The sequence below is a fragment of the Trachypithecus francoisi genome, unplaced genomic scaffold, assembly GCF_009764315.1.
Source record: "Trachypithecus francoisi isolate TF-2019V2 unplaced genomic scaffold, Tfra_2.0 Lachesis_group12, whole genome shotgun sequence".
Lineage (NCBI taxonomy): Eukaryota > Metazoa > Chordata > Mammalia > Primates > Cercopithecidae > Trachypithecus > Trachypithecus francoisi.
The window spans coordinates 8113825-8136570 of record NW_022681457.1 but is presented as its reverse complement, the minus strand read 5'-3'; the positions used below and the strand labels follow the sequence as shown (position 1 = coordinate 8136570).

Here is a 22746-nt window from a genome sequence, read left to right as displayed (position 1 = left end):
CCTGTTTCCAAGAATCTGTTGATAAGATTGAGGATTTGGTGTATGAATAAAGGATATCATAAATGATAGCCATGAGCAGCCAGATGAAGAGATACGTATGGTGAGGGCTGAGAATGTTCTGAGCACAGGAGCTTCTGTCCTTGTGGATTTGGGTGTACCACCCTCCTGGCATTCAGATGTGTTGTCAACCAGAAAGCTCTCCAAACTCTATAGATCAGGAATTTTTATTGAGGCTTCATCCTGTAGGCATGAGAGATTATTAACTCAATCTTTAGCCTGTTCCACTCTTTGGGAAATGAGTGATGGAGCTGGAATTTCCAAGCTTCTAATCATGGCTTAGTCTTTCTGGCAATTGGCTGTATCCAGGAGCCCACCAAGACTTGCCTCATTAGACCAAAGACACTCCTATCATGCAGGAAATTCCAAGGATTTAGGAGCTTTGTGCAAGGATGCGGGGTCAAAGACTACGTATGAGAACAAAAGATTCTCCTAACACCCCTTTCTATGAGAGGTTTAGGATCTCTGTCCCAGGAACCAGGGGCAGAGACCAAAAATGTATTTCTTGTTATTTCACACTCCCTCTGAGTGGAGCTCAATCCTGGTTTGACTTGAGAGTACTGAGTTGTTTTGCAAATAAAACTCTTGTACCTCTTTACCTGAGATTTCCATTAATGTAATGGGGTTGGAGTCCAGCCTTGATAGTAGTTATGTTACCCCAGCTGATTCTAATCTGTGTCCAGCATTGATACTGAGGCTCTGTATCCTCCATTTCTTTTTTTAAAATGTTTTAGATGGAGTCTCACTTGCTGTCGCCCAGGCTGGAGTGCAATGGGGCAATCTCAGTTCACTGCAAACTCCGCCTCCTGGGTTCAAGCGATTCTCCTGCCTCAGCCTCCCAAGTAGCTGGGACTACAGGTGTGCGCCACCACACCCGGCTAATTTTTGTATGTTTAGTAGAGACAGGGTTTCACCATGTTGGCCAGGCTGGTATTGAACTCCTGACCTCAGGTGATCCACCCGTCTCGGCCTCCCAAAGTGCTAGGATTACAGACTGTGTCCTCCATTTCTGAGGGCTAAGCTCCGCCTGGGATCTATAGAGATGTGAGGGCGGCTGTGCTCTGCATGAGGTTTGCTCAAGGCCAGGTGTGCGCCCTGAAGGGGAGCTCAGTCCAGCCCAGCTCCCCACCGCTGCAGCCTGCGTGTGGGCTTCTCTAGGAGGAGAGTGGGTTCTGAAGAAAGCCGTTACAGACTCACCTATTGGTCTTCCTACAAGTTTCTTTTTCCTCCATCACTCCTGGTGCAGTCGGTGGCAGAAAACTGTCTTTGCACAGGGTGAGGTCTTCCCTGTGTGTATGGTCGTGGCACAGGGAGCGGGTGTGTTAATTCTAGGCATTAGATAACTTCTTTTTCACATTCCAGATTAACCTTTAAAGACTCATGTGGCCTGAGGAAGAAGTCCAGAAGAGAAGAGGAAAGAAAGAGGAGACAGGGATGGCTCTTCCTCAGGTAAAGTGATATTCTCGATGGATTGTTCTATTTCCCTTTTTTTTTTTTTTTTTGAGAGAGTCTCACACTGTCACCCAGGCTGGAGTGCAGTGTTGTGATCTTGGCTTACTGTAACCTCTACCTCCTGGGTTCAAGCGATTCTCCTACCTCAGCCTCCCAAGTAGCTGTAATTACAGGCGCCCGCCACCACCCCCAGCTAACTTTTTGTATTTTTAGTAGAGATGGGGGTTTCACCATGTTGGCCAAGCTGGTCTCCAATCCTGACCTCGTGATTCACCCGCCTTGGCCTCCCAAAGTGCTGGGATTACAGGCGTGAGCCACCATGCCCAGCTTATTCTGTTTCTCTTTCCTTCCCGAAATTTCATTCTTTGGAGTTGCAAATCCTCTCTGAGTCTGAAGCATCCTGCCTGACACGTTTGCTCGCACCCACCTGTGCCTTCCCTCAGTCCCTCTCATTTCACTTACATTCCATTGCCTGTGACCCAGTGATATGAACTTGGGGAGAGGCTGCACTGGGCATGGGCCTGGGAAGGGCTCACACCCAGACATGGATGGACATGGTGTGTGGGCCCCGTGCTGTCAGGACTGTTAGGCAACACGGATTGTTTAGCGGCCACATGTGGATGCACTGTGAGGTCTCTGTGGATCAGGAGTAGAGAAGCTGCACATGTAAGTCACGTACTAATGTGCACAAGTACCTGGTAAATTCCAGAAAAGTAGGCTGATAAGGGGAATTCTGGCATGTTGTTTGTCTGATTTAATAATGCATTCAAAGATAAATACATGAATCTATGTTTTTGGCTCCAGAATTATTATGATTTGGAATGGAATGGAAAGATCAGAAACACCTTAGTGAGGGGAGGGTATTTTATTCTACCACTGATTTTTTTTTTTTGAGATGGAGTTTCACTCTTGTTGCCCGGGCTGGAGTGCAATGGTGGAATCTTGGCTCACTGTAACCTCCGCCTCCCAGGTTCAAGCAATTCTCCTGCCTCAGCCTCCCGAGTAGCTGGGATTACAGGCATGTGTCACCACGCCCGTCTAATTTTGTGTTTTTAGTAGAGACGGGGTTTCTCCATGTTGCTCAGGCTGGTCTCAAACTCCCAAACTCAGGTGATCCATCTGCCTTGGCCTCCCAAAGTGCTGGGATTACTGGTGTGAGCCACCATGCTTGGTTCCACCAATTTTAAAATATGAAATCAATCTAAATCTCTTTTTTTTTTTGAGACAAAGTCTTGCTCTTATCCCCTAGACTGGAGTGTGATGGTGCGATCTCGGCTCACTACAACCTCTGCCTCCGGGGTTCAAGCGATTCTCCTGCCTCGGCCCCCCGAGTAGCTGGGATTACAGGCGCCTGCCACCACGCTGGGCTAATTTTTGTATTTTTAGTAGAGACAGGGTTTTACCATGTTGGCCACGCTGGTCTTGAACTTCTGACCTCAGGTGATCCACCCGCCTTGGCCTCCCAAAGTGTTGGGATTACAGGCATGAGCCACCTCTCCTGGCCAGAAAACTATCTAAATCTCTAACAGCAGGAGATTATTTAAGTCATTTTCAGCACATCCTTCTTTCGGAGGTTGCTTTTCAGTCTCTTGATTCTTTCTTTTGGTGTAGAGATGTTTGTAAGTTTGATGTAGTCCCGTTTGTATATTTTTGCTTTTCTTGCCTGTGTCTTTGGGGTCCTATCTTAGACATCGTTGCCAAATTCAGTTTCACAAATCTTTTCTCCTATACTTTCTTCTAGGAGTTTTATCATTTTAGGTCTTATGTTCAGGCTTTTAATTCATTTTTTTTGCTTTGTTTTTTTGTTTTTGTTTTTTGTTTTTTTTATTGTTTTTGTTACCCAGGCTGGAGTACAGTGGCGCGGTCTCGGCTCACTGCAACCTCTGCCTCCCGGGTTCAAGCGATTTTCCTGCCTCAGCCTCCCGAGTAGCTGGGACTACAGGTGCCTGCCATTTCACCATGTTGCCCAGGCTGGTCTCGAACTCTTGACCTCAGGTGATCCGCCCGCCTCAGTCTCCCAAAGTGCTGGGATTACAGGCGTGAGCCACTGTGCCCAGCCTAAATATTTAAATTTAAATGGATAGAATTTTATTTGTAGTTTGACTAAACTATTTCATAGGCATTGAAGTTAAAGCTTTAAATATTTTTTCATGTTTTTACCATTCTTTTATGGGCCTGATATAACATAATGTTGACAAACTAAGTTAAATACAACTTACACACTTTACTGTCCCCAAGATGCTGAAAGGCACATGAGGAAAAATGAGAATGAAAAAAGTCATAAAAAATATGTCATGGAGAGGCATGTTTTTTCTTTGTTAATTTACGTGTGTGTATGTGTGTGTGCATGAATGTATGGATGCACAATCCTATGGCTTTTATAGAAGACACATCACCATTTCATGAATCAGTTTTGTATTTTTATTTTTTATTTTATTTATTTATTTATTTTTTAGATGGAATCTTATTCTGTTGCCCAGGCTGGAGTGCAGTGGCCTGATCTTGGCTCACTGCAACCTCCACCTCCTGGGTTCCAGTGATTCTCCTGCCTCAGCCTCCGGAGTAGCTGGGACTACAGGCGTGCACCACCACTCCCAGCTAGTTTTTGTATTTTTAGTAGAGTCGGGGTTTCACCATGTTGGCCAGTATGATCTCGATCTCTTGACCTCGTGATCGCCCGCCTCAGCCTCCCAAAGTGCCAGGTTTACAGACGTGAGCCACCACGCCCGGCCACACTTTTTAGATTCTGACCTTTCTTTCTTTAAAGCCACCATGGACATTGTCATCTCTGAAGACCACACCTCTTCTGGATCATCTAGATACTGAATATCACTTTGTGTGTCAAACATAGTATCTAGCACTACTATAGAGATAGCCGTGTGTTGATTTTTTATTTCTATGTTTCTTCCATTGTCTACAGAAAGAGAAATCCACACTTATTTAGAAGATATCATAAGCTCTTACAGAAGAGTAAAATAAAATGCAATTAGGGAGACATAGCTAATGTTCTTCCTAACATCCCTAAGTGCCCCAAAATACTTTAGCATGGATCTGCCAGAACTCTCCCTTCATTAAATCAGTACAGTTCTCTCCTCATTTTATGTAAAGATGATAACTCTCCCTATATGTGCTTAGGAAAAAGTGTTTTTCAGACACAGTTTGCCTGAAAGTACCTTTCCATGGATTTCCCAGAACGTTCATTTAAACTAAATGGACGTGTACCTCTCTTTTTGTCGTTCTGTGTGAAGATAATAGCTCTACCCATGACTTCTTGGTGAAATGTGTCTTTTCATATCAGGGAAGGTTGACATTCAGGGATGTGGCCATCGAATTCTCTCAGGAGGAGTGGAAATGCCTGGACCCTGCTCAGAGGGCTTTGTACAGGGACGTGATGTTGGAGAACTACAGGAACCTGGTCTCCCTGGGTGAGGATAATGCCCCTCCAGAAGCTGGGATCTGCTCTGCTGTATCTCTGCGTGTTACCTTATGTGCCTCTTGGGAGCCCCTGCGTTGCTCAATTAAGATTGAAGTTATGTTAATTCTCAGATGAAAAAGCTTAATAGTGCAGCATCTGGACTTATCCCATTTTCATTAATTATCCCATTTTCAAATGATCTACCCGCTTCAAGATATGTCATTGGTGGTTCCAGAGCTTAAGCAGAAATAAATCCTATGGTAGACTTTAAAAATATCTACTTTGGGCTGGGCGCGGTGGCTCACGCCTGTAATCCCAGCACTTTGGGAGGCCAAGGCGGGTGGATCACCTGAGGTCAGGAGATTGAGACCAGCCTGGCCAACATGGTGAAACCCCGTCTCTACTAAAAATATAAAAAATAGCCAGGCATGGTGCCAAGTGCCTGTAATCCCAGCTACTTGGGAGGCCAAGGCAGGAGAATCACTTGAACTCAGGAGGCGGAAGTTGCAGTGAACAGAGATTGCGCCACTGCACTCCAGCCTGGGCAACAAGAGCGAAACTCCATCTCAAAAAAAAAAAAAAAAAAAGGAAAAGTAAAAAAAACCCACTTTGCTGTTTTCTGTCCCTTTGCTTGTGATTTAGTGCTTCTTAGAGGACAGCCTGATGTCCGTATCTTACCATGTTCCCTAAACATTCAGAAGGAGGCATTCAGTGGGTGAATTTGTGAAACATTTTTCTAGATCCATTTGTAATGTCCTCTCTCCTCCTCTAAACAAAGGGCTGAGACTCTGTAAAAGCCACAGCACATCACATTCCTTTCTTTTTCTAAGCAGGAATCTCTCTTTCTGAAATGAGTAGTATTTCCATGTTGGGGCAAGGGAAAGAGCCCTGGACTGTGGAGAGTGAAGTGAGAATAACAACAACATCAAATGGTTGGGAACGCATCAAAGGTGTGAACACAGGTAAGAGCTCAAATGGACAGAGAGGAAGCTGCGCCATCAGTAGTCGGTAACTCTTTCCGAGTTGAAGAGTTCTATGGGACAAAAAGGGTTTAAATCCTGTGAGCTCTCAATGGAAACTTTTATTTACCCTCATTTATCCCTGGGCTCTTCTGACGTGTAATAGTTTATCCTTTCACTCTTCCATGGTGCTGCAGCTCAAACAGTGACAAAGGCAAAGTCTTTATCATGATGGACAACACCTTGTCATGTGGCTTCTGTGACCTCTTTGGTTTCTTCACTCTGAGGGGCAGAGGGAGGGTTGTGTCAAAGGGGTCTCCTGGGATCTCTCCTGTACCTGATTGCATCTGATGCTCCGCTCTCTGTCTATACAGATCAGAGCTGAGGCCTCCATAGACCTGCTCCCTTGACGTATTCAGATTTTGCCTCATTTCCTGTACTTGGGAGGCCTAATCAGTTGATAGGAAAACATTGGCAACTCCTCCTTTGCCTCTGGGGCTCCGGAAACCTCATGGTGCTGTCTCCAGACCTCTCTGCCTGTTGAAGTCTTTCAGCCTCAGTCATTTCTTTTGTTCTGCTTTTGCCACAGATTGCAGTGTGTGCAACAGGGGAGTACACTGGGTTTTCTGGGATTCTTTACTCAGTACTGGAATGGCACTAGACACAGAGGTCCTTTTTTTCTTTTATGAGAAAAGTCTGCCTGTCTTGCCCAGGCTGTGTGTGATGCAGTGGCGAGATCTTAACTCACTGGAACCTCTGCCTCCCAGGTTCAGGTAATTCTCCTGCCTCAGCCTCCAGAGTAGCTGGAACTACAGGCGCATGCCACCACACCTGGCTAATTTTTGTACTTTTTTTATACTTTAAGTTTTGGGGTACATGTGCAGAACGTGCAGGTTTGTTACATAGGTATACATGTGCCATGGTGGTTTGCTGCGCCCATCAACCCATCATCTATATTAGGTATTTCTCCTAATGCTATCCCTCCCCTAGCTCCCCAACCCCCAGCAGGTCCTGGTATGTGATGTTCCCTTCCCTGTGTCCATGTGTTCTCATTGTTCAACTCCCACTTATGAGTGAGAAGTACTGTTTGATTTTCTGTTGTGTTAGTTTGCTGAGAATGATGGTTTCCAGCTTCATCCATGTCCCTGCAAAGGACATGGATTCATCCTTTTTTATGGCTGCATAGAATTCCATGGTGTATATGTGCCACATTTTCTTTATTCAGTCTATCATTGATGGGCATTTGGGTTGGTTCCAAGTCTTTGCTATTGTGAACAGTGCCACAATAAACATATGTGTGCATGTGTCTTTATACTAGAATGATTTATAATCGTTTCAGTATATACCCAGTAATGGGATTGCTGGGTCAAATGGTATTTCTAGTTTTAGATCCTTGAGGAATCGCCACACTGTCTTCCACAGTGGTTAAACTAATTTACATTCCTACCAACAGTGTAGAAGCATTCCTATGTCTCCACATCCTCTCCAGCATCTATTATTTCCTGACTTTTTAATGGTCACCATTCTAACTGGTGTGAGATGGTATCTCACTGTGGTTTTGATTTTCATTTCTCTAATGACCAGTGATGATGAGCTTTTTTTCATATGTTTGTTGACCACATAAATGTCTTCTCTTGAGAAGTGTCTCTTCATATCCTTCGCCCACTTTTTGATGGGGTTGTTTTTTTCTTGTAAATTTTTTTGAGTTCTTTGTAGATTCTAGATATTAGCCCTTTGTCAGATGGATAGATTGCAAAAATTTTCTCCCATTCTGTAGGTTGCCTGTTCACTCTGATGATAGTTTTTTTTGCTGTGCAGAAGTTCTTCAGTTTAATTAGATCCCATTTGTCAATTTTGGCTTTTGTTGCCATTGCTTTTGGTGTTTTAGTTATGAAGTCTTTGCCCATGCCTATGTTGTGAATTGTATTGCCTAGTTTTCTTCTAGGGTTTTTATGGTTTTAGGTCCTATGTTTAAGACTTTAATCCATCTTGAGTTAATTTTTGTATAAGGTGTAATGAAGGGATCCAGTTTCAGCTTTCTGCATATGGCTAGCCAGTTTTCCCAACACCATTTATTAAATAGGGAATCCTTTCTCCATTGCTTGTTTTTGTCAGGTTTGTCAAAGATCAGATGGTTGTAGATGTGTGGCATTATTTCTGAGGCCTCTGTTCTGTTCCATTGGTCTATATATCTGTTTTGGTACCAGTACCATGCTGTTTTGGTTACTGTAGCCTTGTAGTATACTTTGAAGTCAGGTAGCATAATGCCTCCAGCATTGTTCTTTTTGCTTAGGATTGTCTTGGCTATACAGGGTCTTTTTTGGTTCCACATGAAATTTAAAATAGTTTTTTCCAATTCTATGAAGAAAGTCAGTGGTAGCTTGATGGGGATAGCATTGAATCTATAAATTACTTTGGGCAGTATGGCCATTTTCACAATCTTGATTCTTCCTATCCGTGAGCATGGAATGTTTGTCCATTTGTTTGTGTCCTCTCTTATTTCCTTGAGCAGTGGTTTGTAGTTCTCCTTGAAGAGGTCCTTCATGTCCCTTGTATTGTATTCCTAGGTATTTTATTCTCTTTGTAGCAATTGTGAATGCAAGTTCACTTATGATTTGGCTCTCTGTTTGTCTGTTATCGGTGTATAGGAATGCTTGTGATTTTTGCATATTGATTTTGTATCCTGAGACTTAGCTGAAGTTGCTTATCAGCTTAAGGAGATTTTGGGCTGAGACAATGGGGTTTTCTAAATATACAATCATGTCATCTGCAAACAGAGACAATTTGACTTCCTCTTTTCCTAATTGAATACCCTTTATTTCTCTCTCTTGCCTGATTGCCCTGGCCAGAACTTCCAGTACTGTGTTGAATAGGAGTGGTGAGAGAGGGCATCCTTGTCTTGTGCCTGTTTTCAAAGGGAATGCTTCCAGTTTTTGCCCATTCAGTATGATATTGGCTATGGGTTTGTCATAAATAACTCTCATTATTTTGAGATACATTCCATCAATACCTAGTTTATTGAGAGTTGTTAGCATGAAGGCTGCTGAATTTTGTCGAAGGCCTTTTCTGCATCTATTGAGATAATCATGTGGTTTTTTTCATTGGTTCTGTTTATGTGATGGGTTACATTTATTGATTTGCATATGTTGAACCAGCCTTGCATCCCAGGGATGAAGCTGACATGATCGTGGTGGATAAGCTTTTTGATGTGCTGCTGCATTCAGTTTGCCTGTATTTTATTGAGGATTTTCACATCGATGTTCATCAAGGATATTGACCTGAAATTTTCCTTTTTTGTTGTGTCTCTGCCAGATTTTGGTATCAGGATGATGCTGGCCTCATAAAATGAATTAGGGAGGATTCCCTCTTTTTCTGTTTGGAATAGTTTCAGAAGGAATGGTACCAGCTCCTCTTTGTACCACTGGTAGAATTCGGCTGTGAATCCGTCTGGTCCTGGACTTTTTTTGGTTGGTAGGCTATTAATTACCGCCTCAATTTCAGAACTTGTTATTGGTCTCTTCAGGGATTCGACCTCTTCCTGGTTTAGTCTTGGGAGGGTGTATGTGTCCAGGAATTTATCCATTTCTTCTAGATTTTCTAGTTTATTTGCATAGAGGTGTTTATAGTATTCTCTGATGGTAGTTTGTATTTCTGTGGGATCGGTGATGATATCCCCTTTATCATTTTTTATTGCATCTATTTGATTCTTCTCTCTTTTCTTCTGTATTAGTCTGGCTAGTGGTCTACCTATTTTGTTAATCTTTCAGAAAACCAGCTCCTGGATTCATCTGGTTTTTGAAGGATTTTTTTGTGTCTCTATCTCCTTCAATTCTGCTCTGATCTTAGTTATTTCTTGTCTTCTGCTAGCTTTTGAATTTCTCTCCTCTTGCTTCTCTAGTTCTTTTAATTATGATGTTAGGGTGTTGATTTTAGATCTTTCACACTTTCTCTTATGGGTTTTTAGTGCTATAAATTTCCCTCTACATACTGCTTTAAATGTGTCCCAGAGATTCTGGTACATTGTGTCTTTGTTCTCATTGGTTTCAAAGAACATCTTTATTTCTGCCTTCATTTCATTATTTACCCAGTAGTCATTCAGGAGAAGGTTGTTCAGTTTCCATGTAGTTGAGCGGTTTTGAGTGAGTTTCTTTTTTTTTTTTTTTTTTTTTTTTTTGAGACGGAGTCTCGCTCTGCCGCCCAGGCTGGAGTGCTGTGGCCAGATCTCAGCTCACTGCAAGCTCCGCCTCCCGGGTTCACGCCATTCTCCTGCCTCAGCCTCCCGAGTAGCTGGGACTACAGGCGCCCGCCACCTCGCCCGGCTAATTTTTTTTGTATTTTTTAGTAGAGACGGGGTTTCACCGTGTTAGCCAGGATGGTCTCGATCTCCTGACCTCGTGATCCACCCGTCTCGGCCTCCCAAAGTGCTGGGATTACAGGCTTGAGCCACCGCGCCCGGCCTTGAGTGAGTTTCTTAATCCTGAGTTCTAATTTGATTGCACTGTGGTCTGAGAGACGGTTTGTTATGATTTCTATTCTTTTGCATTTGCTGAGAAGTGTTTTACTTCCGATTATGTGGTCAATTTTAGAATAAGTGCCATGTGGTGCTGAGAAGAATGTATATTCTGTTGATTTGGGGTGGAGAGTTTTGTAGATGTCTATGAGGCCTGCTTGGTCCAGAGTTGAGTTCAAGTCCTGGATATCCTTGTTAATTTTCTGGCTCATTGATCTGTCTAATATTGACAGTGGGGTGTTAAAATCTCCCCCTATTATTGTGTGGGAGTCTAAGTCTCTTTGTAGGTCTTCTCTTTGTGAAGCATCTCAAGGGAGCTTATGAAATTGAATGATGCCTACCTTCTTTAATGTCTACCATACCTTGTCTTGTTTAAGCCAGTGCTACTTTTATTATAGTACATTTCTATATTTTGTAAATGAACTTGTTTTTATTTAATCCGCAGTCCATATTCTGATGAGTTTAGTGATGGTTTTATGTCTACAATATAATAGGGCTTTGTATTGGGGAATCCATTTTTAAATATATTTTACAAGCTTTCCTTCTTTAGTTTGAGGGAATGGCTCAGTAGCAGTTCCCTTAAAATCTGCATAAACTCCAGAATATATTGAAAATATTGTCTACATTGTTGTTTATTTTTGTTTCACCTGACTTAATATCTATTATTAAAGTGTCAGGCTAATTTATTAGAGCTTCTAAATTGGGGGATTTTCTGTCTTAAGAATACACTTCTTTTTCTTTTTTTTCCTTAAAAATTTTTTTTATTTGTTGAGAATATACTTTTTACAATTAGTTCAATGCTTTATTTTCAGAAATACCATTACATTGACTTGACATAATTTGTTATAGAAGATAACATTGCTTTTTCTATAGTATATTTTCAATTGTCTAATCATAACTTGTTGGGTTTGGGTTAAATGTCACTGAATTTTTATGTCCTCCATACCTTATTTTGTAAAAATTATGCTGCTTATCTAGACTTGTCACATCCATCTTGGTATACTAAATTAATATTTAAATATCTCACAGTATTTTACAGGAAACGTGTCTCATTTCTTATACTTCAAGGACTTCTCCACTGTTATGTGTATCACCTGTATTTCCTACAAATTTCTGAAGTTCTGCAAGTCGCATTCTTCAGTTAATACATGACTGTTTTGTTCCCCACCTTTCTTTCCATCTGAATTTTCTGTAACGTTCACTTGGTTCCTGTCAATCCATTTATTGGTGCTGTCTTGTTATTCTCTGCTCCTTATGTGCTGCTATGTTGCTGAAAACCTAGCTCCATGGGTCTCCGTGCACTGCCAGGAAATGTTTCTGCACTTTGCATTCACTAACAGCTCCCTTCAGTATAAGCCATTACCCACTGTGGGTCATTTACTTATTTTCTTTATAAGGTTACCGCTATAGTTTGGAGGGGATGTTTGTCCCCTCCAAATCTCATGTTGAAATTTGATCCCCAGTGTTGGATATGGGGGCTAATGGTAGGTGTTTGGATCATGAGAGTGGACCCTTCACGAAAGGCTTGGTGCTGTACTTGAGGTAATGAATGAGTTCTTATTCTATTACTTCCCGTGAGAGCTGGCTGTTGAAAAGGGCCTGGCGCCTCCTCCCCTCTTGCTTCCTCTCTTGCCATGTGATCTCTGCACATGCCATCTTCCCTTTGCCTTCTGCCATGAGTGGAAGCAGCCTGAGGCCCTCACCAGAAGGAGCTGCTGGTGCCATGCTCCTTGTACAGCCTGCCCCCTCTTTTTAGAGTTAACATAAGTTTGCACAACACAAATGTTTGGGTTTTAAGTCATTTGAAACTGGATTTCTCTAAAATTAATTTGCATTACATATAATCACTTTTTCTTTATTAAAAATCCTGTTCCTAAAAATTTGAAGATCATGGTTGAAAATTTTATAATTGTTCAGTATAAATACTATTTTTGGTATAATATCTTTTTCTTTCTCTCTTTCTGTCTTCCCTCTTTCTTTCTTTTTTTTTTTTTTTTTTTGAGATGGAGTCTTGCTCTGTCACCAGCCTGGAGTGCAGTGGCACAATCCTGGCTCACTGCAACCTCCACCTCCTGGGTTCAAGTGATTCCCCTGCCTCAGCCTCCCTAGTAGCTGGGACTACAGGCGCATGCCACCACACCTGGCTAATTTTTTGTATTTTAGTAGAGATGGGGGTTCACCATGTTGGCCAGGATGGCCTCGATCTCCTGACCTCGTGATCCACCTGCTTAGGCCTCCCAAAGTGCTAGGATTACAGGTGTGAGCCACTGCACCCGGCCAATATCTTTTTCAATATGAACTACTGATTTGCCAACTGTAGTTAATAGAAAACCTGTTTTTTAAATATCTTGTAGATGTCTCTCCTACACATATGATCAAGAAATCACCACCAAAAGAGAACAATAGCACAGGAAAAGTATTCCAAGCAGTGATGTTGGAAAAACATGAAATCCGTGACATCAAAGATTTTTACTTCAGGGAAATGCAGCAAAATATTCATGACTTTGAGTGTCAGTGTCACAACGATGAAAGAAATTACAGAGAAATACCTGCAATTAAAATTAAAAACATCACTGGAAGAAGAGATCAAGGTGATGGAAGGAATGCAGGAAATAAACCAGTTGAAAATCAGCTTGAACTAAGCTTTTGGTCGCATCTGGCTGAACTACAGGGATTTCAGACTGAAAGGAAAATTTATGAATGTAATCAAAGTGAGAAGTCTGTCACCAGCGGCTCCTCAGTTTCATTACTTCAAACAAATCTTCCTCGTGTCAACACCAGCATTTCTAATATGTATAGGAATGATTTTATGCATCCTTCATTACTCACACAAGACCAGAAAGCATACATTAGGGAAAAACCTTACAAATGTAGTGATTGTGGCAAGGCCTTTAATCAGAGGTCCAACCTTACTATACATCAGAGAATCCATACTGGACAGAAACCACATAAATGTGATATATGTGGCAAAGGTTTCAGGCGAATTGCAAACCTAGCAAGTCATCATAGAATTCATACTGGAGAGAAACCTTACAGATGTAATGAGTGTGGCAAGACCTTCAGTCAGACATTCAATCTTACTACACATCAGAGAATCCATACCGGACAGAAACCATATAAATGTGATATATGTGGCAAAGGTTTCAGGCAAATTGGAAACCTAGCAAGTCATCATAGAATTCATACTGGAGAGAAACCTTACAGATGTAATGAGTGTGGCAAGACCTTTAATAGGATGTCCCACCTTACTAGACATCAGAGAATCCACACTGGACAGAAACCATATAAATGTGATATATGTGGCAAAGGTTTCAGGCAAATTGCAAACCTAGCAAGTCATCATAGAATTCATACAGGAGAGAAACCTTACAGATGTAATGAGTGTGGCAAGACCTTTAATTACAGGTCCCACCTTGCTAGACATCAGAGAATCCATACCGGACAGAAAACATATAAATGTGATATATGTGGCAAAGGTTTCAGTCAAAATTCATACCTTGAAAATCATCAGAGAATTCACATTAGAGAGAAACCTCACAGATGTAATGAGTGTGGCAAGACCTTTAATTACAGATCCCTACTTACTAGACATCAGAGAATCCATACCGGACAGAAAACATATAAATGTGATATATGTGGCAAAGGTTTCAGGCAAATTGGAAACCTAGCAAGTCATCATAGAATTCATACTGGAGAGAAACCTTACAGATGTAATGAGTGTGGCAAGACCTTTAATAGAATGTTCCACCTTACTAGACATCAGAGAATCCATACTGGACAGAAAACATATAAATGTGATATATGTGGCAAAGGTTTCAGTCAAAATTCATACCTTGAAAATCATCAGAGAATTCACATTAGAGAGAAACCTTACAGATGTAATGAGTGTGGCAAGACCTTTAATTACAGATCCCAACTTACTACACATCAGAGAATCCATACTGGACAGAAAACATATAAATGTGATATATGTGGCAAAGGTTTCAGGCAAATTGGAAACCTAGCAAGTCATCATAGAATTCATACTGGAGAGAAACCTTACAGATGTAATGAGTGTGGCAAGACCTTTAATAGAATGTTCCACCTTACTAGACATCAGAGAATCCATACCGGACAGAAACCATATAAATGTGATATATGTGGCAAAGGTTTCAGGCAAATTGGAAACCTAGCAAGTCATCATAGAATTCACACTGGAGAGAAACCTTACAGATGTAATGAGTGTGGCAAGACCTTTAATTACAGATCCCTACTTACTAGACATCAGAGAATCCATACTGGACAGAAAACATATAAATGTGATATATGTGGCAAAGGTTTCAGGCAAATTGGAAACCTAGCAATTCATCATAGAATTCATACTGGAGAGAAACCTTACAGATGTAATGAGTGTGGCAAGACCTTTAATAGGATGTTCCACCTTACTAGACATCAGAGAATCCATACTGGACAGAAACCATATAAATGTGATATATGTGGCAAAGGTTTCAGTCAAAATTCATACCTTGAAAATCATCAGAGAATTCACACTGGAGAGAAACCTTACAAGTGTAATTAGTGTGGCAAAGCCTTTAGCATGCACTCAAACTTAACTGGAGAGAGACCTTATAAATGTAATGAGTGGGGCAAGGCTTTTTTTTCAAGAGTTCAAAGTTGTGAAACCTCACAGGATTCATTCTGGGGAGAAACCAAACAAATGTAATTAATGTGGAAAGGCATTTATTCAAAATTCAAGTCTGGTGGACCATCAGAGAACTCACACTGGAGAGAAACTTACAAGTTTAATGAGTGTGGTAAAATCTTTATTGGGCATTCAAGCCTAACTAACCATCAGGTAATTCATACTGGAGAGAAACCTTGCAAATGTAATGAGTGTGGAAAGGCTTGTATGAAGCAGTCCCACCTTAGACATCATGAGAGTATTCATACTGGAGAGAAGTCATACAAATGTACCAAACGCAGCAAGGCGTTTAAACAATGGGCGGACATCAGGATTCACCAAAAAATCCATGCTGGAGAGAAACCTTACAAGCGTGATGAGTGTGGAAAAACCTTTACAGGCCTCTCACCTCACTATACATCAGATCATCCATACTGGAGAGAAACCATATGAATATGATGTATGTGGCAAAGTCTTCAGTCAAAATTCACATCTCAAAAGTCATCGTAGGATTCGTACTGGAGAGAAGCCTTACAAATGTGTGTGTGGCAAGGTCTTCAGTCAAAATTCACACCTTGTAAATCATGGGAGAATTCAGACTGGAGAGAAATCCTACAGATGTCATGAGTGTGGCAAAGCCTTTACTGGAGACCTACACTTCATCAAATAGTTCATACTGGAGAGGACCTTCCAAATGTATTGAATGTAGCAAGGCTTTTAAGCATGGCCCTAAACTCAGGACTCACCAAATAGATCATACTTGGAAATGCAATGAATGTAGCAGTGTTTTTTTTTTTTTTTTTTTTTTTTTTGAGGCGGAGTCTTGCTCTGTCACCCAGGCTGGAGTGCAGTGGCCGATCTCAGCTCACTGCAAGCTCCGCCTCCCGGGTTTACACCATTCTCCTGCCTCAGCCTACCGAGTAGCTGGGACTACAGACGCCCGCCACCTCGCCCGGCTAGCTTTTTGTATTTTTTAGTAGAGACGGGGTTTCACCGTGTTAGCCAGGATGGTCTCGATCTCCTGACCTCGTGATCCGCCCGTCTCGGCCTCCCAAAGTGCTGGGATTACAGGCTTGAGCCACCGCGCCCGGCCAAATGTAGCAGTGTTTTAAAAGTAGTGCTCACTACTCATTAGATATTAGTATCAAATATATCTTGGGGCAAAGGGACACAAATGTAATGTGTGTGACAAGGATTTTATCTGAGGATCAGAAGTTGGGGAACAGAATAATTTGTACTGGGGAGAAACCTTAGAAATCCAATGAGCATGGGAAAAACTTTCCTATCAGTTCAGGTACTACATGACATCAGAGAGTTCATATTGAAGAGAAACCATGTAAGTACAAGGTATGTGGCAGAGGCTGTATTCAGGCTTCACAGTGCACTGGACATCAGAGTATACATCTTTTGCTGGGCATGGTGGCTCACGCCTGTAATCCCAGCACTTTTGGGAGGCTGAGGCGGGCGGATCACCTGAGGTCAGGAGTTTGAAACCAACCTGGCCAACATGGTGAAACCCTGTTTCTGTTAATACAAAAATTAGCTGGGTGTGGTGGTAGGTGCCTGTAATCCCAGCTACTCAGGAGGCTGAGGCATGAGAATTGCTTGAACCTGGGAGACGGAAGTTGCAGTGAACTGAGATCGTGCCACTGCATGCCAGCCTGGGCGACAGAGCAAGACTCCGTCTCAAAAAACAAAACAAAAAAAGAGTATACATCTTTTAGAGAAATCACACAAAAGTAACATGCATGCTAAGGCTTTTTTTTTTTTTTTGAGACGGAGTCTTGCTCTGTTGCCCAGGCTGGAGTGCAGTGGCCGGATCTCAGCTCACTGCAAGCTCCACCTCCCAAGTTCACGCCATTCTCCTGTCTCAGCCTCCCGAGTAGCTGGGACTACAGGCGCCCGCCACCTCGCCCGGCTTTTTTTTTTTTTTTTGTATTTTTTAGTAGAGATGGGGTTTCACTGTGTCAGCCAGGATGGTCTTGATCTCCTGACCTCATGATCCGCCCATCTCGGCCTCCCAAAGTGCTAGGATTACAGGCTTGAGCCACCGCGCCCGGCCCTTTTTTTTTTTGAGACAGAGTCTTGCACTATTACCCAGACTGGAGTGCACTGGTCCAATCTCGGCTCACCACAACCTCCGCCTCCTGGATTCCAGCAATTCTGCCTCAGGCTCCCAAGTAGCTGGGACTACAGGTGCACGCCACCACACCTGGTTAATTTTTGTGTTTTTTAGTAGATACGGGGTTTCACCATATCGGCCAGGCTGGTCTCAAACTCCTGGCCTCATGATCCGCCTACCTTGGCGTCCCAAACTGTTGGGATTACAGGCGTGAGCCCTTGCACCCGGCTCATGCTAAATCTTTTACCCAGTGGTCAAAACTGGCACATCACAGGATTTATACTGGAGAGCAACCTCACAAATGTAATGAAAGTGGTAAGACTTTTTATCAAATGTCCTTGTCTTTGGGGTCATGAGAAAATTCATACAGAATCTATTAAAAATGTACTAAGCCGGGCGCGGTGGCTCAAGCCTGTAATCCCAGCACTTTGGGAGGCCGAGACGGGCGGATCACGAGGTCAGGAGATCGAGAGCATCCTGGCTAACACAGTGAAACCCCGTCTCTACTAAAAAATACAAAAAACTAGCCGGGCGAGGTGGCGGCGCCTGTAGTCCCAGCTACTCAGGAGGCTGAGGCAGGAGAATGGCGTGAACCCAGGAGGCGGAGCTTGCAGTGAGCTGAGATCCAGCCACTGCACTCCAGCCTGGGAGACAGAGCCAGACTCCGTCTCAGAAAAAAAAAAAAAAAAAAAAATGTACTAAACATGGAAAGACCTTCAAGCAACAGTGATGTAATGAAGGTGGTAGTTTTTTAAACCAACACCCACAACAGTCTACACATAGAATTCATACCAGGAATCACAAAGTCTCTAATTTTCCGAAATTAACTGGAAATATTACAAACTGCAGAATAGTTCCAGGCCAAAATATGTTAAATTCATAACATGATGTATATATCAAAGGAAAAAAGGACATGTGGAAATGACACATTAGTGTATAAAATAGTCATTTATGTGAAGTTTCTTGGAAAGGCTACTATTATTGGTTTCCATCTGAAGTTTGAGATCTGTCGATTTTATGCTTTTCTTACAGGCCTTTCATTATGGTCTTTCGGAAGGAATCAATAAAATTATAGGGCCTACTTCATTAGGTGTGGTTCATTCCTATTCGTGCTCCCTGGAAAACCAAGAATGCTGAATTTTAAAATTTAACATTGTATGAATTAGCGTCAGGGAGAGGTGGAGAATAACACAAAACTGTAAGTCATGCTTACTGTGTTCAGTGTGCCCTTCTCCAGAGGGCCACTGGCTTATAGGAAAGGATTGCTGCTCTACCAGTTGACCATGAGATGGCATGCCAGGACATTAACACACTGGGTTTTTGTTTTTTGAGATGGAGTCTCGCTCTGTTGCCAGGGTGGAGTACAGTGGTGTGATCTTGACTCACTGCAACCTCCATGTCCTGGGTTCAAGTGATTCTCCTGCCTCAGCCTCCCAGGTAGCTGGGACTACAGGCTTATGCCACCATGCCCAGCTAGTTTTTGTATTTTCAGTAGAGACAGAGTTTCACCATGTTGGTCAGGATGTTCTCAATCTCTTGACCTCGTGATCTGCGCACTTCAGCCTCCCAAAGTGCTCAGATTACAGGCCTGAGCCACTGCCCGACCGACACTGGGCTTTTTATGAGAGTGATAGATTACTAGGACCTGATAGAAGTATTAGGTAGAAGTACTAGGTAGAAGTAGTAGGTAGAAGTACTAGAAGTACTAGGTAGAAGTAATGTAGGGGAAATGGCAATCATCTTCTTTAAAAAGCAATAGCTATGGCCGGGCGCGGTGGCTCAAGCCTGTAATCCCAGCACTTTGGGAGGCCGAGACGGGCGGATCACGAGGTCAGGAGATCGAGACCATCCTGGCTAATACGGTGAAACCCTGTCTCTACTTAAAAAAATACAAAAACTAGCCGGGCGACGAGGCGGGCGCCTGTAGTCCCAGCTACTCGGGAGGCTGAGGCAGGAGAATGGCGTAACCCGGGAGGTGGAGCTTGCAGTGAGCTGAGATCCGGCCACTGTACTCCAGCCTGGGTGGCAGAGCAAGACTCCGTCTCAAAAAAAAAAAAAAAAAAAAAAAAAAAGCAATAGCTGTTGTATATCAATGATTAATGAAAAATTAGTTATTCTTGTAACTTGAAGAAAGAATGGTTATCATAGAGGGTAGTTCAAGTAAAAGAACCAGGACTGGGCATGGTGGCTCACGTTCTGTAATCCCTGCACTTTGGGAGGCCAAGGCAGACAGATCTCTTGAGGCCAGCAGTTTGAGACCAGCCTGGCCAACACAGCAAAACTGTCTCTGCAAAAAATACAAAAATTAGCCGGACATGGTGGTGGATGCCTGTAATATCAGCTATTTGGGAGGCTGAGGGGAGAATCACTTGAACCCCGGAGACGGAGGTTGCGGTGAGCCGAGATCACCACCCTGGGCAACAGAGTGAGACCGCCTCAAACAAAAACAAAACGAGACAAAAGAACCAGAATAGCGTGTGCACGTGTACATTGGCGTTTCACAACTGGCATGTTTTACTACTGTTTTATTTAGAATGTATCACACGTTTTATGCTTTAATTAATAAAATGTAATCATCACTTTTAATGACTCATGTTTCTTCTGCTACCACAGTTTTCTCTCACCTCAGTTGGGTATTTCATAACAGATAGTAATAGTGCACCATTAGGCTCTCTAGGTGGAAGGAGTCTTGCAAGGAAACATGAGGTTTGGGCTTTGACTGTGGCAACTGACATCCAGTATCCTCCCCTTTAATTTGTTCTCATCCAAAACTAATCCATATGTTTTTCTTTAATAAGTGATTTTTCAAGTTTGCATTTATTTTTTCCTTTACATTACACTTTGAGTAAGAGTCAGTGTTATTAGTGCTTTATGTGTAATCACTGAACCTGTGAGATAAGTACTGATGTTATTCACATGTCACAAACGAGGAAACTTAGGGCCAAGATGGTTTAAGGACTCATCCATATCCCTGTAAGTGGGTGAATCAGGATTCACGTTTGGCTGCAAAGATGAGTGATACAATTTGAATCTGTGTTCTTGCCCGGATTTCCTGTCAAATTGTAGTCCCCAGTGTTGGAGGTGAGGCCTGATGAGAGGTGACTGGATCCTAGGGGCAGATTCCCCTGTGGTGCTACACTTGTGATAGTAAGTTCTCATGAGATCTGGTTGTTTAAAAGTGTGTGGCACCTCCCCCTCTCTCGCTTCCTCCTGCTCTGGTCATGTGAAATGCCTGCTCCCACTTTGCCTTCTGCAATCATTATAAGTTTCCTGAGGCCTACTCAGAAGTTGAGCAGATGCCAGCATCATACTTGCTGTACAGCATGCAGAACTGTGAGCCAACGAAACTTCTTTTCTTCATAAATTATCCAATATCAGGTATTTACCCAATATCAGGTATTTCTTCATAGCAGTGCAAGAATGGACCAATACAGTGAATGTCTTAACCATGGTGCTCCACTAACATGGCTAGTTACCTTTCTTTCTTTTTTTTTTTTTGAGATGGAGTTTCACTCTTGTTGCCCAAGCTGGAGTGCAATGGCACAATCTTGGCTCACTGCAACCTCTGCCTCCCTGGTTCAAGTGATTCTCCTGCCTCAGCCTCCCGAGTAGCTGGGATTACAAGCATACACCACCACACCCAGCTAATTTTGTAGTTTTAGTAGAGACAGGGTTTCAGGTTACAGGTGTGAGCCACCTCGCCCAGCATGACTAGTTATTTCTATCTTTCATGAACTCAACATCTTGATTTAATTTTGTTAGTATCTTTTATCATTTTATACTGGTTTATCTTCACACATAATTGTGACTGTAGTAAGCATTATGTCTGTATTTTTATTTCATAGGCCAAATTACTATAAATACATACTTAAATAAGATGCCTCAGCCTCCCAAGTAGCTGGGATTACAGGTGCTCGCCACCACGCCCGGTTAATTTTTGTATTTTTAGTAGAGATGGGGTTTCACTATGTTGGCCAGGCTGGTCTTGAACTCCTGACCTCAGGTGATCCACCCGCCTCAGCCTCCCAAAGTGCTGGGATTGCAGGCATCAGCCACCGCACCTGGCTGAGAGTCATATTTTCATCACATATCTGAATTACAATAAAGTTGGGGAGTTAAAGCATACAGTCAATTTTGTAGTCCAGTGCAAGGGGGACACAAGGTTTCTTCTAATCGGAAAAGAAGAACTGGTAGGTCTTTTCCCTTATACCAGGGAAAACATAGGAAATATGTGATTGTGTTGCTATTTGATTTGACACTACAGTATTGGCTGGGCACGGTGGCTCAGGCCTGTAATCCTGGCACTTTGGGAGGCCGAGGTAGGTGGATCACCTGAGGTCAGGAGTTCGAGACCAGCCTAACCAACATGGGGAAACCCTGTTTCTACTAAAAATACAAAAAATTAGCTGAGCATGGTGGTGCATGCCTGTAACCCTAGCTACTTGGAGAATTGCTTGAACCCGGGAGGCGGAGGTTGTGATGAGCTGAGATCGCACCATTGCACTCCAGCATGGGCAACAAGAGCAAAACTCCATCTCAAAAAAAGAAAAAAAGAAACTACAGTATTTTATGTGAAAATAATTTTTGATGACATTGACAGTAAAGATATAAACTGGGGCTTAAAAACTCCACGAATTTTACTTGACATGCATTCATAAGTAGAAGTAGCAATATGCCCCTAAGTGGCTCCAGGGGTAGGTGACAGAGGTGTGTATCCTAACAAGTCTTTGCAGAACTGGTACCATCAAATCTCTCAGACAGTTTTGACAAATGGTATTTGCTATCTTTTCATTAACCCATTACCTCACCCTACCCCCACATCTTCTCAGTAAGTTGCGAGGCTCCGATCAATACATTTGTCTGTGCATTCCACAAATAAGTCATCATGATTCTGGATCCACACTTGTATCTTAACCCCCTAGGAAAATACTTGTTGTTCGACGAATCAACATGCAAAAATAGACAGTTTATATAGGTTTTTTGACTTTTAAGTCCCCCGAAATAAAAAATTGTGAACCATAAGAAGTCTCAAATTTGAAATGTCTCCAACAGATACGATCACACACCTCACCAAGCCACTCTGATTGTGGATATTCCTCAATCATTATAAATATGTTCGCATCCTAACAATGTTCTCCATTTCCTCTGCCCAATTATTTTTCCCCATTTGTATCTATATGACAGAGTAAAATTAATGATTTTGCTCAAACATCATCTTATCCTATGGGCATTTCCTGAACAGTTTAAAGTAGGACATCCTGTCATTCTATCACTACATGTACACTTCATTGAACTTATCCCCATATTATAATTAAGGCTGACTTACTCATATAGAACATAAGCTACTTGAGAGCAGGGAACTGGTTTCGTGTCTTGCTAGATCATCAATGATTAGAATAATCCCTGAAAGCAGGGACTCTGTGCATTTGTGTTGAATGAATGAATGAATGAATGCACTTTTTTTGATGCAAAGAAGTAAGTTACTGCATGCATGGGCTCATAGATTAGCAGGTCATAGATTCTACTTTTATTCCCACATTTTATATCTCAGGCAACATGAGCTAAATAGAT

General features: G+C 42.3%; 2 protein-coding genes across 13 annotated transcripts in view; one reads left to right on the top strand and one right to left on the bottom strand.

Annotated features, from left to right (window-relative positions):
* The window catches only part of LOC117093626 (zinc finger protein 888-like), a 385964-nt gene that overhangs the window by 280839 nt on the left and 82379 nt on the right, over positions 1–22746 (bottom strand). The window lies entirely within an intron of this gene.
* The window catches only part of LOC117093606 (zinc finger protein 665-like), a 28394-nt gene that overhangs the window by 2274 nt on the left and 3374 nt on the right, over positions 1–22746 (top strand). Inside the window, exons 2-6 of one of the 12 annotated variants that reach the window (XM_033228948.1) lie at positions 1420–1506; positions 4808–4934; positions 5755–5886; positions 12748–14548; positions 14885–15828. In XM_033228948.1, the coding sequence (XP_033084839.1) occupies positions 1438–1506; positions 4808–4934; positions 5755–5886; positions 12748–14548; positions 14885–14951 (2196 nt within the window). In that variant the 5' untranslated portion in view covers positions 1420–1437 and the 3' untranslated portion in view covers positions 14952–15828. Of the gene's footprint in view, positions 1–1419; positions 1507–3353; positions 3505–4807; positions 4935–5754; positions 5887–12747; positions 15829–22746 lie in introns of those variants that run through there. The other 11 variants (XM_033228943.1, XM_033228940.1, XM_033228939.1 and 8 more) reach the window with 11 other exon arrangements.